The sequence below is a fragment of the Caenorhabditis elegans genome, chromosome I (genome assembly GCF_000002985.6).
Source record: "Caenorhabditis elegans chromosome I".
In the NCBI taxonomy this organism is placed as follows: Eukaryota; Metazoa; Nematoda; class Chromadorea; order Rhabditida; family Rhabditidae; genus Caenorhabditis; species Caenorhabditis elegans.
Genome location: NC_003279.8, coordinates 6,523,696 through 6,541,771, shown reverse-complemented (window position 1 = coordinate 6,541,771; position 18,076 = coordinate 6,523,696). Strand labels below are relative to the sequence as shown.

The 18,076-nt window shown below is 34.9% G+C and overlaps 6 protein-coding genes and 3 non-coding genes across 10 annotated transcripts; 6 read left to right on the top strand and 3 right to left on the bottom strand.

Annotated features, from left to right (window-relative positions):
* Nucleotides 1–709: 709 nt before the first annotated feature.
* On the top strand, nt 710–2,643 carry T10E9.8 (uncharacterized protein). Its single transcript, NM_059482.4, has 3 exons — nt 710–1,123; nt 1,693–1,801; nt 2,513–2,643. The coding sequence occupies exons 1-3, from the start codon at nt 717–719 to the stop codon at nt 2,585–2,587; spliced, it is 591 nt and encodes a 196-aa protein (NP_491883.3). The 5' UTR covers nt 710–716; the 3' UTR covers nt 2,588–2,643.
* Nucleotides 2,579–7,688, bottom strand: cpg-22 (DOMON domain-containing protein). Its single transcript, NM_059481.7, has 10 exons — nt 7,581–7,688; nt 5,504–5,641; nt 5,313–5,460; nt 5,146–5,201; nt 4,970–5,099; nt 4,820–4,923; nt 4,206–4,475; nt 3,648–4,131; nt 3,343–3,599; nt 2,579–2,832 (listed from the first exon to the last, which is right to left on the bottom strand). The coding sequence occupies exons 1-10, from the start codon at nt 7,653–7,655 to the stop codon at nt 2,743–2,745; spliced, it is 1,752 nt and encodes a 583-aa protein (NP_491882.2). The 5' UTR covers nt 7,656–7,688; the 3' UTR covers nt 2,579–2,742.
* On the bottom strand, nt 6,336–6,405 carry T10E9.11. Its single transcript, NR_050198.1, has one exon. It is a non-coding gene; the product is annotated as an Unclassified non-coding RNA T10E9.11 (non-coding RNA).
* On the top strand, nt 6,336–6,405 carry T10E9.13. The gene has a single exon (NR_050199.1). It is a non-coding gene; the product is annotated as an Unclassified non-coding RNA T10E9.13 (non-coding RNA).
* Nucleotides 7,689–8,700: 1,012 nt separating the features above from the next.
* On the top strand, nt 8,701–9,789 carry T10E9.14 (K Homology domain-containing protein). 2 transcript variants are annotated; one of them, NM_001395781.1, is made up of 3 exons: nt 8,701–9,093; nt 9,285–9,407; nt 9,455–9,789. In NM_001395781.1, exons 1-3 carry the CDS (start codon nt 8,805–8,807, stop codon nt 9,583–9,585), a joined length of 543 nt encoding a protein of 180 aa, NP_001382713.1. In that variant the 5' UTR covers nt 8,701–8,804; the 3' UTR covers nt 9,586–9,789. The 2 variants fall into 2 exon arrangements, with proteins under 2 accessions (NP_001382713.1, NP_001338807.1); NM_001351897.2 differs by having other exon boundaries at nt 8,741–9,093; nt 9,449–9,789.
* Nucleotides 9,790–9,808: 19 nt separating this feature from the next.
* Nucleotides 9,809–11,641, top strand: nuo-2 (NADH dehydrogenase [ubiquinone] iron-sulfur protein 3, mitochondrial). The gene is made up of 4 exons (NM_181996.6): nt 9,809–9,935; nt 9,985–10,154; nt 10,385–10,575; nt 11,211–11,641. Exons 1-4 carry the CDS (start codon nt 9,812–9,814, stop codon nt 11,530–11,532), a joined length of 807 nt encoding a protein of 268 aa, NP_871796.1. The 5' UTR covers nt 9,809–9,811; the 3' UTR covers nt 11,533–11,641.
* Nucleotides 11,642–11,672: 31 nt separating this feature from the next.
* On the top strand, nt 11,673–12,606 carry T10E9.6 (Receptor expression-enhancing protein). Its single transcript, NM_059479.3, has 2 exons — nt 11,673–11,837; nt 12,246–12,606. Exons 1-2 carry the CDS (start codon nt 11,718–11,720, stop codon nt 12,552–12,554), a joined length of 429 nt encoding a protein of 142 aa, NP_491880.1. The 5' UTR covers nt 11,673–11,717; the 3' UTR covers nt 12,555–12,606.
* Nucleotides 12,607–13,082: 476 nt separating this feature from the next.
* On the bottom strand, nt 13,083–16,727 carry T10E9.4 (uncharacterized protein). The gene is made up of 9 exons (NM_059478.6): nt 16,643–16,727; nt 15,938–16,078; nt 15,402–15,548; nt 15,212–15,358; nt 14,928–15,164; nt 14,463–14,636; nt 13,914–14,411; nt 13,564–13,795; nt 13,083–13,521 (listed from the first exon to the last, which is right to left on the bottom strand). Exons 2-9 carry the CDS (start codon nt 16,062–16,064, stop codon nt 13,134–13,136), a joined length of 1,950 nt encoding a protein of 649 aa, NP_491879.2. The 5' UTR covers nt 16,065–16,078; nt 16,643–16,727; the 3' UTR covers nt 13,083–13,133.
* Nucleotides 16,557–16,721, top strand: T10E9.12. Its single transcript, NR_050197.1, has one exon. It is a non-coding gene; the product is annotated as an Unclassified non-coding RNA T10E9.12 (non-coding RNA).
* Nucleotides 16,728–18,076: the final 1,349 nt, after the last annotated feature.

The window sequence follows — 18,076 nt, the reverse complement described above, 5'->3', positions numbered from 1 at the left end:
TTATTTTTAAAATTACGAACTATGTATTTAGTTATAGAATGTATATGGACACTGTTAGAGGTACATACAATTGAAGCATAACGTCAACAGTGGAGACACAGACAACGAACTATTGGATAGTCGTTCTTTTCCGAATAAATCCCAAAACTATGTTATTTCTCTCCGTGACACATATCGATTTTCTCATTTCACGTCTGCGTCTTTTGGTATCAGAAGCTTTATTCAGACTGTAGATTTAAAGTTTAAAATAGACTCCGCCCATTTCTTGGCCTCTCTGGATTTTGAATCTGTTCTCAATATGCCTGAGCCGAACAAATATTAAAATCAAAACAAATCCGTACAATTTATGAGTCTTCATGAATAAAACACTTCCGATGTTAAACAATACGCCAAAATTCCAAATGGTTTATTTTCTAGAAATTGGCAAATTCAATATAGTAAACCGTATCTCATAATTCAATATTTTATATTTTCTCCACAAACAACAAAAAAAGAAAAACAAAGAAATCTCTTTTTTTTGCAAATTCATATTTCCCCCTGCTCTTGACATTTGCCTTTCCTTCTCTGCGTTTTCCTTCCATTAAATGTTCTGTGCAGCTTTTTTTCCTTTTTTTCCATTATTTTCCTTATTACTATTTCTATTCCTAAAAATGGCTCTACGAAAACGTCTAAAGAAGAAACCAGGAATATCTATAATTAATTCATTAAGGCAATCAATGCAAATTTCAACAGTTTCAAATCACCGTCCAGCAGCCTGTTTTGAGCTTTTTGATACTCCAAAAGCTGCTCTTTTAACAGTATCAATGCAAATTCTAACAATGTTATTGGAAGTTGCAATCTATTTTATTCTCGAATCAAAAGGATTTTTTGTGAGCAGTGGAATATTTCGAATGGTTCTTTTACCAGTTGCAACTGTATACATTGGTGGAGCAATTCTTGCTGCTTTTGGAATTTTGATGAAACGAAGATTATTTATTACAATTCATACGACTATTACAATGACATTAATGTTTTTGACTGATGCTCTTGCTATTTCAATTATTTTTTTAATGGCAATTGGAAAACGATCTACTTATCTAAATCAACTACCGGGCCAATTTGTAAATGAAAATAAATTCTACAGGTTAGTCTAAACATATTTCCTGTTTTTGGGCATTATTAAAGATTTAGAAGTGTGAACCAGGTTTGATTCAGTTTGTGGCCAAAAAACGTGCTATTTAGAGATGAAAAATGCGCACAACTGTCAGTTTACAAAAATCACTCTCAAAAGTTTTATTATTCAAAATTTGGCATTTTGTCAAAACGTTTTTGAACTGGACCATTTTAAGAGTGTTTCAACTAGATAATTAACCATTCCGACTAATTTGAGTATATTTTATGAACATTCCAATTGGCGCTACTTCACCTGTAAAAATAAAATAATTTGGCAATATTGGCTTTAGTTTGACAAGATGTTGCCAGAAAGTGTACACAATTTCTCAAAAATGTTACACCTCAGTTTTAAAATGTCATCACTCAAGAATATCTGGTTTTATCAGTAATTATTAACTCGCAGAATATTTATTTACTGCTTGTATTTCATAATTTTTCGGCATATAAAAAGTGGTGGAGCTTTTAAAATAAAGGTTGGAAGAGAAAAAAGGAACTTTTCTGAAAATTTTGTTTGAGCACTAACAAAAAATATTGTTTCAGTGTCCTTGGCCCATTTTGGATGTATCTTGGTGCAATCTGTCTTCATATAACTGTTGCAATCAATATGGCATTTTTGCAGCCACTCAATGAATATTCAGCTTCGTTTGAAGTAAGTTTTACTATACATTTTTGATGAAAACATTGATCTACAGCTTTAAAGATAAAATAACAAAATTCCAAATTATAGCTCGCCTATAAAAAACGCTAACATTAAGCAATCGGTGATTGGCTCAGCTGCCGAGCTCAAAATCGATTTTTTTTTGTCGATTGCCATGTTATATTACCGAAAAGTTGATGATGGTCAAATGTATAAATTATTCTAGAATTAAATACTGTGAAATAATAATTGAGAAAAATATGGTTTTCAACCAAAAACAGAAATATTTGTTTTGTCTAGAATTATTTCTATCGTTTTATTTTTTCTCATAACTTTACCAGCATAATAAGTAGTGCTACACATCTAAATCCCTTCCAAAAATTGCCTATAATGCCTGTAAAAATAGACGTTCAAAAGTTATTTTCTCATAAGCATCGAGACGAACCAGTTCCTTTTCCGCATTTTTCCCTTGTGTCTACAATTAGAAAGGATCACGGCATAAATACACGACCTCTAAACTTTTTTTTTGCTTTCTTCTCATTTTGAAAAGTCATCTGCCACATTCATCCACTAAAGAAAGCTTTTTCAACATGTCCTTGACGGAAAATAAGAGGGAACACAAAACCATAATTATTATGTAATCGGTTCTATTCAAATAACCTTGACAAATCACCTATTGTTTTTTGTTGTTTTAAGACAAAAAATACAGTTTTTGTGTTTCAGAATGGATCCGAGAAGGCCAAAGCGACACCGACGAATTATACAGATGATGAGAAAAAACAAGAAATTGATCAATAAAATGTGTTTATTTTTGGGATACAGGATTTTCAATTTTTCAATAAAACTTTTCAATCAAGCGAAATCTCGTCTCTTTTTGGAAATAAAAGACATCTAATAAATAATGTGACACTGCGGAATGGAGTTTTCAGGGAAAAGGATATGGTATTTGAAAGTTATAGGCTGAGATGCGTGGCACACGTGTTTCGGAAAATTGTACAGCACATTGTTGTCACATGTTGAACTTGGGACAGTAAAGTGCACGCCTGAAAATATGAAAAAAACAATTTGAAAAAATTTGGAAAACGACAAAAGGTATGCAAATTATTAATTCAATAACTTAACTATTGAATCTGTCGTTGAAGTTGTTGTCAAAAATTTTTTAGATTTTTTCGGGATTTATTTTACAACACAAAAGTTTGTATGTTACTATTTTGAGCCTACAACGTATTTAATTTTGGCAGGTACTGCCATCATGATGATGATGATATCAGCGTCCACTTCTCAGCCAACTTTAACTTTAACTCAAAACAATAAGATTTCAATCTGAATTTTGAGTAGACCTTTGACTATTTTCAGTTTTTATTAAAGTCACTTCTATTTTACAGAAAAATTCTTCTTCTTTTATTCTGTTCTAATTCTTATTCTGGTTTTTATAACTAAATACTTCCAATTTATTTTAACAAAAAATTTGATCCAAAAATCCTAATAAGTTCAAATTGAAGTTTTAGTTTTTGGAAAAAACCAAATCTATTCACAAATTCAAAAAGACTTACCTTCCACATATGACTTGTCACTGTCATATTATGCTTTTCAGACCAATCGTTAACTTTTCCCAAATACTCGGCAAAGTAGGATTCACAAATTTTCAAGTCTTCATGTTCTGCTCCACAACCATTTTTACTTCCATCTCCATGACTTCCAGCTCTTGGTGTTGTAACTTCTGGTGCATCATTGATCTTTTCTGTTTCTTCTTTTTTCGGTTCTTCACTCACTGTTTTGGTTGTTTGATTATCGACTTCGAAGACATGATCTGGAATAAATTCCAATGAATTTTGGGTTAATCTTAGGAAAAACGGACTTTTTTCAGGGGTCATTGGTACAGGAATTGGGGTTGAAGAAGACACTAATTGAGGGCCAGCAGTTGACAAAGAAGATGATGAAGATGATGATGACGTAACAGAACTTGGAGCATCAACTCCAGTCAATGGATGCTCATCTGCAACTTCTGCTGTATGTGGTGTAGACTTTGGTTCTTCATTCTCAATTTTCGGTGTTACAGGAAGTCCAGAACCTTCCACATCATTAATTAGAGCTTCTTTTGTTGGCACAGTTACTCCAGACGCTTCAATAATGTCCTCATCGCCTTTGACTAAAGGCTGGGTAGTTTTCTTCGGAGTTTCTCCATCAATTTCCTGTTGGGGCTCAATTGGGTCATGACATGAGTCTACATTACAGATTTGAATACGTTCTGGAGTATTTTGATGTTTTTGAACATTGAAATTGTTTGCTTGATATTGACCAGCGAGAATTGCAACTTGCATAGTGAAGCAGCCTTGTTCATCCTAAAAATTTGTCAGGAAAATTTTAAGTTTTGCTAATAGGCAGGATTTTTGTGAGTACTGAAAAAAAAACTCACGGCTCGATCCAGGAAGAACTTCTTCTCGACAGAAACATCGAAATTCGCTTTCCCATTATTCACAATAGCCAAATCTTTTTTCACTTCAATTCCTTCATATTCAACTTCCAATGGTTGCATTTTTCCTTCAGTTTTGAAAATTCCTTGTTTTTTTAAACGACCATTTTCAGCAAATAATAGAATCATATTGAGATCATTCATTGATTCTCCAACTCCAATTGCTGTCCACCAACGTCCTTTCTTTGCATTTTGGAATACGGAGAAATAAATCTGAATTATAGATATTGTTTTGTTTTCTAGATCTACGAGAGACGAGGCTAGCGGGCATATCCTTAGAAAGCCCACACTATGCCGAAATATACAAAAATATTTATCGAATTCTGCATTAAAACTTTACCTTAAGCACCATGAGCAGTTACGGTTAAATAAAATAGGAAGTAGAGAAAATTGTGCGTTGTTGCCAAAAAAATGTTTTTGTAGATTCTTAAATAAAATATTTGCACACTTTTCTTGTGGGTGTACACAAGTTGTAAAAATACACATGGCATATCTAGAGATTTCTTCTACCATTTTTAAATATGAGAAAGTTTAGTAACCCAGGATAGAATACTTACCAAATCTCCATCGACTTTCCATTCAATTCGATTTTTCTGATCCTCTCCTCCAGTTGAGCAAATTGGAGCAACATCTCCATCCTCTTGTCTTTTTACAAGAACATCTAAATATTAAATAAAGAATTTTTGAAATCCACTGAAAACTTCTACCATTGTGCATTTTTGTGGCGCAAGTGACAGCCAAATCACAAACTCGAACTTTCTGTAAGTTTTTCTCATTTCCTAATTCCAATGGGGCTCCGGTGATGATTTCGCGGGATTCGGTAAGAAAGAAAATTGTCTATAAAAATGAAATTAATTGGGATAACATCAAAAAATCAACTTGCAATGCAGCTTCCAAGATCTGAGTCCTGAGTGTCAAATGTTTCAACTGGGCGGGCGACTGAAAATTTACTTTTTTTGTGCAAAAATTTTGTCGACGGACTTTTTTTAAAACACATTTTAAATCTAACTTTTACCATATTTCCACCATATGAATTTATTTGAAACTAACACTGAGCTGTCAAATCCCCATTTTGTAGATCAAACTGTAAAGCTTGAACATTGGTTTTTTCATCGGATTCGATAGCTCCATCATCCACAAGATGTCCATCAATTATACCAATTTGAAGTGACCGCACGTATACAGCAATTACATCTTCCTTTAATAAATGTCTGATGATGATTCATTGTTTTCAAACTTACCGGCTTCTCCTTTCCAAAAGCTATTGCTGTGTAGAAATTCGTAAAATCAGAATGAGATTTCAATTTGAAGACAATATCATTACTCAGTTCATCGTAATTCCAACTGACTGAATAATTCGAATAGTGGAATGAGCAGTCCTGGAAATTAATACAAGTTAATTTCAAAAATATAAAATCTATAAAGTAATTTTTGCTAGAAATTATGAATACGTTAAGCTGACGATGCGGGCAAAATATATGCTAAATAGTTTTATAGTTCATGCTCGTTCAATCCAAATCTCGATTTTGCTAGTCTAATGCTGTAGTGCGGGAAATCTTGATTATCTAATTTTTAGAATAAAACAATAAGAAAATGGCTACAACTACTGCCAGATTTTGAGATCCTGTTCAAACCTTGACACAGTCTTGACAGTCTCGACTAAAATGAAAATCGCTTTTACCATCGTTTTATTTTATTCTGTTGATTCAAAATAAAAGGAACGTCCAAGAGATTGATGATTATATCATAAAAACCAATATATGGGCGGGTCCATTTTCTTATTTTTCATATGACAAACCATTTGTATTATATTTCAATTGTTAATGTCAAGAGTTTAAACTTTCGAAGCAACCACCTGAAACAGCCGTGTCCAACATAACTCATATACCCACGAGTAGTCAAATTTATTTCTACTTCTGGAAATCTTGACTACAAGTTATCGGATGCCACTGATTTTTCTCAAAAAATGCTCATACCTCCCAGAAAATGCAAAACCATAAATGGCAGAGATCTTCCATATCTCATGGCTCAACACACACTTCTCACCCATCTCAATTTTTTGCATCGCCCTCTATTTCAAGTGCTCTTGTTTTGTTTCATGTTGACACACCGGTCATCTATTATCCGGTCATCATTTCGAGTGTCTATCGTCTCTGCGTCTCTTACTATCTTTTTTTGCTCAAAATTTCAACATTCATATCCTTTTTGTTATAGATATGGGGGTACGAAAGGATTATATATATATATATATATATGAAATCTCAACTAGTTTTTTCTCTCTTTGTATAATGGGCACATGTAGTAATAAAAATCATAAACCCGATTAGTTTTTCGCGCAATTCGTATACGTTTTTGTTTCATAGAGACGAGATTTTAAAAAAAGAGACATAGTCTGAAAATTTGCAAAAAAACGGAAATTTTTTGATCCGATATTTGGCATATTTGTAAAAATTATGAATAATCCCATGGAGGGTATATTTACAACATACCGTATTCACAGTAATACAACACACTAAAGGTTGGATTCTTGTGAAGCTATTTCCGTAAAATTCGAACTAGTGGTGAATTCGATCATCTTATTGTTATTAATAAAAGTAATTTAGCAGTAGAATAGAAAAAATTATTCCAAATTTGAGAAATTAGTTTCAGCGAAAAAATGAATTGTAGACAAGTCGAAAAAGTAATTTTCCTCTAGTTTAGCCTTTGAAATTTGATAATAATTTAGACCTCAATTTATTCGAAAATTTGTCAATAATACCAAATTTAACAAGTACTTTGGCATTTTACAGTTTTTCTTCATGGCAAAATAGAAGAAGCGCATTGTAGGCACTTTGGCAGGCATTATAATGCCTTCTTCGAACTACAAATGTTTCCAGTAAACTTTCTGAAATATACTGAAGTTAATCAGAAAATGATAAACTGATTTATATTAGGACTAATCTTAGGTGGATCTAATGATTATCTAAAAATTATAAACCAGATAATACTGAAAAAATTCAAATTTACATTATTGTCAATTTATTTATGCATATGTGTATATTCATCAATGTAGAAAAATAAGAATAGCTTTTTTAATATTGCACGAGTTTTCTACAGGAAATACACTTTAGAAAATGTTTGAGACGTCAAAATTTCAAAACCACAGTTTCTAGAGTTCAATTAAAGTACGCTGACTACTAGTGGCAAAGGTGAAAATAGTTATAGCTCGAAAATATTTTCGAGAGCTATGGTCGAAAATTTCATGTTTTATGAGGATCTATCTCCCGGTTACATGACAAGAAATACAATTTTTATGAAGTAAATTTAGAAAATTCTTACAGTATTCTGAGTAATACTTCTCTGATGCGTTGTTGTAACCTCCAGAAATAGTAGAATAATTGGCACAAGAAGCATGGTTGTCTTCTCGATTGAAAGGACACAACCTCTGGGTGCCAAACTGTTTGCCAAAACCTTTCTTTTTCCTCCGATAGACTCCGCCTACTCAACTTTTTTATGTCTATAATGCTGCGTCTCTAGTGACACTTGTTTTTTGTCCTTTCGCGCATCTATGGCCTTAAAGATGTTTTTTTCCTGGGAGAAGAGAATTGACTGGAGGTGTTTCAAGGGATATCTTGATATCTAAGAGGTGAATTACAGCTGAGTCCGTTTTTTTTATATAGTGTTACAAACAGATTGAGGATGTTTTTTTTTGATGATGACGGAAAGAAGGTAGATGTGTAAAGTTAGACAGAAAAAAGAAAACATTACAGCAGTTTCTAACATAAGATTACATAATTTTATGATGATCAACTTATTTTAATAACTAAATATGTTTCAAATTTCCGAGTTCGAATACTTTAGCTTGGTCTTTTTTTTTGGAAATAGACATGTTCAAAATTGTGTTTTTTGCGGTACACTGTTCATCCGAAATTGACGAAGCTGGTTGCCTAAAATCCTAAATAATGCCGAAAAAATTCCATAAAATATTGTTGCTGAAGAACGCAGTTTGCGATTTATGTGTTTTATTACTCAGACACAAATTTTTGCTATTCTTGCGCCAAAAAAATCTCGACACGACACATTTTTGTTAAATGCAAACTGGTGTGCGCCTTTAAAGAGTACTGTAACTTTAAACTCTCGTTGCTGCCACTTTCGTCGATTTTAAAATATTTTTCTAAAACATTTTCTCACCATTTCCTAAAAATAAACAAACTACAGAAATTAGATGATATCCCGCTGAAAGTTCGAAATTACAATTAATCCGCAAGTTTGCATTTCACAAATATGGGTCATGTCGAGACCGGGTACCGTATTTTTGGAGCAAAAATCGCAACATTTCGCATCTGGGTAATATATTCTTCAATACCCATTTTTCTGCCATCTATTAGAAGGTGTTGAGTCTCCAATTATAAAATTTCGAATTGCCTCGTTTCTAAGAAGTTCAGTCCGCAAACACCGCTGCGTGCCTTGTTGCATACCGTATCAACAATTTTTTTTTTGAAATTGTCGTGCCATTCGAATTTTATTCAGCTTCTCGGTATTTCTAATTATAGAAAGGAAAAAATGGACAGCGAAATTTTAAATTATCCAATCCATCGATTCCTCGACTCGTCACTTCTCGGTCAGTTCATTGGGCCCGAAGGAAGCAACATCTACAAAATTGAAAAATATAACAAAGTTGCATTGGATATTTGGAAGAATGACGAAGAAAATTCAAATGTTCGTATTACTGGTCCGTATTGGAATCTGAAATCTGCTCTGAATGATGTGCTGGAACTGGTCTCGACTATCAGAAATAAAAATCAACGTTATAAATTCGAAATGCCGTCCAAAGACATTGGATTCCTCATTGGTGAGTGTTAGTAAAAAGAAAGTAAAAAGCAGGAAGAGGTACAAACCCAAGAACAGGTTACTGAATGGTGAAATATGTTTTTCGCACTTCATTATGCACACATGTCTTTGTTCTTTTGTTTTCCTTCGCAGTAACTGGCCCTTTTAGCAGGTCAGAAAGAAGTTCTTAATTATTGCTTTCATTTTTTCCAGGCAAGAACGGCGCCAAAATCAACGAAATTAAACTGAGTTCTAATGTTGATGTTCATTTCGAGCGAAACAACGAGAATAGAGATAATGGAGAAACAGATGGAAGAGTTGTTGTATCAGTCACAGGTTGAATATTTGATTAAATTAGTTGATTTCATATTTTGCAGTTTCAGGAAACTATCAACAAATTCTCATCGGATTGCGCTTAATCTACGATAGATTAACTTCGAAAGGACAAAAAACTCTATATGAAGATCCTCGCACACGCCAATTCGCTGAATCTCTTATGGAATCCCTCGATTAATTATTTTTCTGTTTAATATTTTCATTTTTCTTACTTCTCTTGCAAGGGAAATGCGCTAGCAAATTATGTTGGCGCATTTCCCGAATACTTGCGCGTTTCATGTGCGGCCGGCCGATCAAACACATTTTCTCTGATTTTATTTTTTATTTTACCATTTTTTGCCTCAAATCGCATTTAAATTCAATAAAAACTTTAAAATAATAATATATGTCTTGTCTTGCAGAAAATGTTGGGTAGTGTGATCCGTCAGGCAGTTTCCCGGCAAATTGTCCGAAATTCGCCAATTTCCACCACCGCTGCTGTTGCCCAGACCAACCAGACTGGCGATAAGAAAGAATCTCCAAAAAAACGTAAAATTTTCAATTGCATTTTACACAAAATTTAACAAAAAATGTTCAGCAACTATCTGGAAAATCGACGAACACAAACGTGAACGGTTGGCTAATTTTGGAAAGTATGCAGCCGAGTGCCTGCCAAAGTTTGTGCAAAAAGTGCAATTTGCAGCCGGAGACGAGTTAGAGCTCTTGATTCATCCATCAGGAGTTGTTCCAGTTCTTTCCTTCCTTAAAGTAAGTATTAAATCTTTAATTATAATCACACACAAAAATTTGAAATAAAAGTAACACTTTGACTTTCAGCTGCAATAGTAGTACATAACCATTTTTTATCTGGAAACTATTGTCGGTTTTACAGTTTTTTTAAATTATACTTCGTTTTATTAAAATTGAGAAAAAATGCACAAAAACCGTTTTTTCTTGGTTTAATGCTTGATTTATCAACAAAAAATCTAAATTTCCAGGGAAATCATTCTGCTCAATTCACCAACTTAACCTTCATCACCGGAATGGATGTTCCAACTCGCAAGAATCGTCTTGAAGTTATTTATTCGCTTTACTCTGTTCGATTCAACGCCAGAGTTCGTGTTCGTACATACACTGATGAAATTGCTCCAATCGATTCTGCCACTCCAGTTTTCAAGGGTGCTGACTGGTAAGAACTTTTAATTAATTAAATGTAATTTAAGTTTTTGAAAGAATTAGTTTATTTTAACTATTGTAACAGAAGTGAAATTAATATCAAAGATGGATAATACCAAATCACAATTACTATGAAAAGATATAAAAAAAATTGAACAAACTATTTCAACCTGAAAAGTTCGATCTGAAATTATTCCAATGCATTTTTTGATTGCTCCCGGATCCGTTGTTTCTCCAAAGACGGTTTTGTAGACTTTTAAGAATTATAATCATTTAAAAGTAGACTTTCGAATTTCTGCAGATTTTTAAAAAATTTTGAAACAAACTTAAAGTTACCCACCCCGACAAAAAACATGTGAAATCATTAAAAGTCTGCAAAAAACAGCCAAAAAAATTTTCGTAATAATCTTGCATAAACATGATGTGTCGAATGAGACAGAACTCGTTTGAAAACCACTTTTTTCTTTTTATTGTAATAAACTGAAAAATATCCAAAAAATCAAGATTACTAACAGAAACTGATGAACATTTATGACTTAATTATTTTCTGACAAATTATAGTCGTTTCCTAAATTATGGCAACTTTCTCAAAAGATTTCACCTCTCAAATCGGCCAAGTCACCATATATTTATTCTAATTTTTTTCAGGTTTGAGCGTGAAGTGTACGATATGTATGGAGTATGGTTCAACAATCACCCAGATCTTCGAAGAATTCTCACTGATTACGGTTTCGAGGGTCACCCATTCCGCAAGGATTATCCACTTTCGGGATACAACGAGGTCCGCTACGATCCAGAGCTGAAGCGTGTCGTCTATGAACCATCTGAATTGGCTCAAGAATTCCGTAAATTCGATTTGAACACTCCATGGGAGACATTCCCAGCCTTCCGTAATCAGTCGATCACCAGTGGATACGAAACGATCCTTGAAGTTGCTGAGCCAACACCAGCTACTCCACAGAACAAGTAGATAAAATGATTCCGATTTTTGTTTTAATTTTACTTCTTCTTCTGATAAATAGACTCATTTTCTGTTAGTGTGGATTTTTTTGAAAATATAAACATTAAAATTTTACGTGAATCAATTACTATTTTCTCCCAATTAGTTTTATTATTGATTGTTCTATTCGTCGTCTCTTGGAAAATCATTCCAATATGAGCAAGTCAGAGCTGGAAGTTCAAGTTTGGTTCATCAATCTCATTCACAATGAGAAATATTTCACGGCGAGATGGGCCAAAAGATATAGTGAAGTCACTGGAATCGAAGTTGAATCGGTAATTATCCGGCGAATACAAAAATACAGTACTCGGTCTCGACACGAATAAAAAACAGTGCGCCTTTAAAGAGTACTGTATACTCAATGTTATATTCGATTTGTTTCCTGTCTGTGAATTTTCAATTTATTTGATTCAGTTAATTGAAGTTTACAAAGTAAAAGGGTCTCAGAAAGAGAAAAATCAATAACAACTCTCGAAACAGTTATGAGTACTGTATCTCAAAGGCGCACATCGTTTGGCGCCTTTCTCGATCGTGTCGAGACCGGCTACCGTATTCCTGCTTCAACATGTGTGATTTGTGACATTGTGTGTGTGACATGTGTGACATTTACCGGCAAGGCTTACACCATTGCGCACAGTAGTTTTTTTGTCAACTTAAAAAAAAAGATAAAATCTGAATTTCAGTTGATCAAAGGAACAATTCTCTTTCTTCTTGGATTGTTGCTTGTGCTCAAAGAGCCTCACTACTTGGCAAACGGACTACTCGTAATTGCTCCCATTATTTTGACATACTTGGGACCATCGGATAGACCTGAAACAGGAATAATGTTCATTTATTGGACAATTTTCGGATTTTTTTATCTTTTCGATCGAATCTTGGAGTATATTCCATTGTATTATATCATCAAACTTGCCGTATTCATTGGACTTTTCTTGCCACCATCTAACCCAACTATCGAATTGATTCATAAGAAAGTCTTCAATATTCAATAGAAATTAATGAGTGATTGATATTTTATGATATTATGTTATATTATGAGAAGATTTTTCCACTTTTCCTTTTGTTTAAAATACGTCATGACTTGTACATGGAGACCTATGACATTTGATAGCCCATATTTTGAAATGGCTTCAGCTGCCAAGCTCAGGGCGAAAATTATTACTGGGATAATTTAATTTTTGTGGCTGAAAATAGAACAGTTTTTATGAATGTGAATAGCTTTAACTTTAACAATCCATACCATTCCAGACACTGATTAAAAACATTTAAAAATCACAAATAGATTTTTTTTTGTTTGAAAAAAATGGAAGTTTTGGTTAATATAATTTTGCCTAATTAGTGTTAGGGATGAGTTTAGGAAATTCTTTTATACCATAGTTATCAATAAAGGAAATTTATGTATCAATTGTTTTTCTGATCATCAGAAATCGTCTACTCAAAAGGTAATCACAGTAATCGTACATTCGTACATGGCTTGTATTAACTGCTATTAAAACCAATTTCAAATATAAAAAGTGAAACATAAATACACAAGTTTATTCCCAAATGTTCGATGCATAAAAAGGAAATATCTAGTTCATCTGAGAGCTGGTGGCTCCTTCACCAGTAGTTCCGCTTGTCGAATCAGCCTCTGTCTTCTTGGTCTTTGACTTGGAGCTCTTTGACTTTGAAGTATCGTCTCCCTTCTTTCCACCTTTCTTTCCTTTCTTTCCATCACTGTCTTTTCCCTTTTTTCCTCCCTTCTTCTTTGGCTTGTACTTGTCAAACACAGACTTCGAACGGTAGCAGACGAAGCTCATGACTGCCAAAATGACAAAAATAAAACCGCAAATGAGGAAGCTAATGAGCACATAGAGCCATGGTTGACTGACATCACGGGCGATTTTCTTCAGCGGATGGTAGTAGCAGACGTGTTTATTGATATTAACATACACGCAAACAGTTCCCGACTTGCAGTCTCTGAAAATGTCCCATTAAACACCAAATAAACCTTAAACTCACTTGTTAGAAGAGCATGCCGATCCCTTCACCTCAGTACGTTCTTCTCCAGTTAAGTGCCTTTTGCCCAAAATACCAACGCGATTAGTGTCAGGATCGCAAAATGCATAGGTGCTGAATTGAGATGGGATAGGTTTGTTAGCATCACACGGATAATTAGTCAAGTATGGATATGGGCCCAAGGTAGGCGTCGCTGACTCAGTACCATTTCCAGATGGTGCAATTGTCAGGGTAACTGAAAAATTTCAAATCGTCCTAAAAAAATCCGCTACACTAGAAAAGAAAAGTGAAACCTGGGGAATCTAAAACTCTTCTCCTTTTTATCGAATAAAAATCTTAATTTGAATGCTTACGTGATGGGCAGCAATGACCAAAGCGACAGACTCCGCCCTTCGTCTTGCACACTCCAGAACTTTCCTTTCCTTCAACAACATCTACACACTTTGGCTCATTATACAATGGTGTTGCATAGTCCAAACAAGTTCCGTGCTTGTCTTTCGTGACAGTGGATCCTATATCTTTACAGCATACATTCACTTTTTCGTCACACCACAATTCCAATCTCTTCTTATCCGACTTCAGATCTCCAGCGCAATCCTCGTACTTTTTGCACTGCATGAGGTTAGCAACTGGAGATTGAGTTTCTGCTGTTCCATGTTTGCATTTTGGTTTCTTTTTGAAGCAGCATACTTTATTGTTTGGATCAGAATACGATCGGCAATGATGACTGTACTCAGTTTGATTGGCGGATACTCCGGCATTCTGACAGTGCATGTCCTCTTTGCAAAACTGTGAATTGACTGGAAGAACTGCATGTGTCTTTTCATCATCAGCCTCGCTGCAAACATCAACTGAAAAGAAAACAAATTGTTAGAGTTCTAAGAACATCAGATATCTCGTACCGTGAACGCATATTCCTGGAACGGCTATTTTTTCCGGCTGCGTAACATTGGCATACACAGTGATATTGTCTATGTGACAAATTTCAGTCTCATTGCCACAGTCTTCGTTGTAATGGCACAGCTTCAGCCCCAAATCAACCTTAACATGCTTCAAATCTGGCTTGAGGTCTGGTTCTGAAATAACATTTTAATTTAAGACAAGTCTTGCACTCCTATTTACTCTGATAATCAGTTTTTTGGTTTTATCAAAAGTCAGTTAACGAAATTTTTGTTTTTGAAAGCAAAGACCCAAATGAGCTGTAATCAAATCAATAATTCTGTAATTTTCGGTAAAACAATCAGATAATGATTTGAAACTTTCTGGGGTAAAAACGGAAGCATCGTAAGATAAATTTAAAGCTTCAGATATAAAGAAAAGAGATACGAATCAATTTGCTACTTTCGAAAAATATCTATTGAACCTACGTTTGTAACAGAATTGCAAGGATGATTCTTTTGGACCACTTCTATCCAAAAATCTATGATTCTTGAAAGTTGGGTTATAAACTGAATCACAGAAGTTTCCATCTCCACATTCACTGTTGGTAGTGCACGTTTTAACTTTATATGATTGGTTATTTGCTTTAGACTTCTCTAATCCTTCCTCTGCCCATGTCAGTGGAACAACATTGGAATTTTTCAGTGTGAAAGAGAATGGAATCGCTGAAACGGAATTTGCCTTAAACTTCGAAACAATGTGTTACACTTACGACAAGCAACATCTCCGGATAGTGGATAATCTCGTTTGTACCAACGCGGATCGTCCGCCTCTCCGGTATATTTGTACAAAAACCCGGTTTGTCCACCAGAATGGTATGAGAACAATCGAGTACTTGGGCAAAAATCACCTAGCCTACCTTAAACAAGAACATACAACTGAATATACAAAGTAATTCTCACCGCAACAAGCAGAAGTCGATACTCCGGAGTTTTTCATCATATCTCGGTAACAAATATTTTCAGCAGCACACAATTCCGTACCATCCGAAACTCCTTGTTTTCTGTTATTGCAACCATCATCGTTTATGTCGTCTCCAGACGGGCATTCTAAAAAAATGTAAGAAAGTTTTTTCGAGATCAACTAGTTTAAAGTTTTGTAATTACTGTCTTAAAAATGCTGAGAACAAATGAAAAGACTGAAAATAAACCAAATATCCTAAATGCTCATAAAAAATCTTAAATGCCTGATACAATGTTATAAAAACCGTAATAAAGTGCCTAAATTAATTCATCAAATTTGAACACATTCTGATTCCTACAGCACATTTCAAACTAATATTAGATACAAAACTAACGGAAAATTAAACAATTTTAAGATTTAAAGTAAAAAATCGCTGAGTATGTCAAAAATTCTTGGGTCTTGTAACGTTTGACATGTAATTTGATCAAATACTTTTAAGCACGATGAGAATAGCCAACTGCCTATTTTTACTCACTAAAGTTTGGACCTGTTGGCGCAGTTACTGGTGCTGTTTCCGTTGTTAGTTCGGCCGTAGAAGTAGAGTCTACTGCGGATGCGGAGACTATCAAGAAGATGAGAAGACACGTTAAACGAAACGTCATCTTGCACGTGGAAACTGGAAAAAAGTGTCATGACAGTGTGAATTTGGAATTCGAGTTTAGCTAAAGTGAAAATGAGCGTTGGCTACTGATAAGCTACTGATGTTCGGAAACCCGAAGCGTTTGGAACAAAGACAAGTCAGACAGGTCTGTTTGCGTTCAATGCGTCCTCCTATTACTAAATTTCCAGAAAAATAATAATATGAAGAAATAGTCAAGAAATATGTACCGCAAAACGCAACAAACTATATAACGCAGGCAGTTAGCAGGCAAGTGCGCCTGATCACAAGGTGACATACACAACTATTTTGGCAATGAGCAACTTGGCCACTTGCCAGAATTATGCCGATTTTCTAGGCATTTTCGGCAATTTGCAAAATTGACAAATATGCTATTCCGCTTTTAAGGTTGCAAATCTTGCAGCCTCAATTTCCGCTATCCTGGTTCTGGAAATCAGCCTCTCCAGCAATTGCCGATTTTCATAATTTACGGCAATCGGCAAATTGCTAAACGTTCGGTTGCCGCACAGCACTGCGTGGAATCCCTGCCGTAGTAGTCCCACATATGATCAGCAAACTCACTGAACGATCCTCGGATGACGAACCGCAAACGATTGTTGTTGGAAACTTGACGAGAGGCTTTGCCAAAGTTTGCTTCAAAATGATTGTTTTTCGTCCAATTCTTCTCGTTTTATACCAAGTGACACGTGGCAATGGTATCTCTGGGCCATCATAGGCTAGGGTGTCACGTTTTGAAGACGAACTTTTAAATTTTCAAAAATTTCTATAAATGCTAAATATTTTTGTCTTTTTCCTGATATTGTTGACTTGTGAAAAAGAACACTGACCTCAGAGGTCACGGTTCAATCAAATTTGAATCAACCAAAACATGGCGAGTTGGACAAAAGCTCTTTGAAGATATTTTTCATTCGGGAAAATTTAGGAAAGCACACCACCCTGCTCGGCAGAAGTTCGCATCTCTTTGTCCAAGGTCTGCACGCTTATATTTAACCAAGCAAAGAGCTGGCAGACCTTGGCCAAGGAGTTGCTAAACTTTGGACAAAGAGCGGGCGCCCAGTGGTTTTCAGTGAAAAAATGCTAACTTGGACAAAAAGTGGGCAAACCTTGGACACTCTCGGCAGAAGCCCGCCACGTCTTGTCCAAGGTCAACCCACTTTTTGTCCAAGTTAGTATTTTTACACTGAAAACCACAGGGCGTCCGCTCTTTGTCCAAAGTTTAACAACTCCTTGGCCAAGGTCTGCCAGCTCTTTGTATTGGTTAAATATAAGCGGACAGACCTTGGGCAAAGAGTTGCGAACTTCTGCCGAGTGGGTATCTAACTTAGCAACAATCCTTCTCATGTGAGCTCCACCATTTTCAGATAGTATTTTGCAGGATGTGCCGAGACTGTCAACTTTGAAAAATGGTAAATATCAAATTCAGGAGTTTTTCGGCATTACGATCCATAAAAACTTGTTTGAGAATATAATGGTTCACAGAATTTTCAGGATTTTTATAACGAATTAAAAACATTATCTGACAGTAAGCTTAAGCTTCACCAGTAACCAGTTTTATTCAGACATCTGCCCGGAATATCTCATTCTTTGTTAAAACTATGATTTTTCGTACGAAATTGGTGCAAAAACCTTTCAATTGAAAAACACCCATAATGTACATTAGAGGTGCACTTGGGTCGAAAAGGGTCGACCCGCTCCAACTTTAGGCAGCATTTGTAGCGACCCCGATGAATAAAATTTCGACTCCGAATGAAAATTTTAGCAAGGAGTCCAGGCTAATTTAATTTCCATTTTCAAAACTATGATCGGACTATTGGTTGAGCTACTGTGAAAAAAGCGGGTCGACCCTATTCGACCCATGAGCACACCTAATGTACATTTTAATGTTCGAAGTTAATGTTCGAAAAATAAATTTGTTCAAACTTCCAACATTCTAAAAAAAATCTTGAAAATTAATTCAAATTTTTCATTTTCTAGCGAGTAGAAAAATTTGAATTT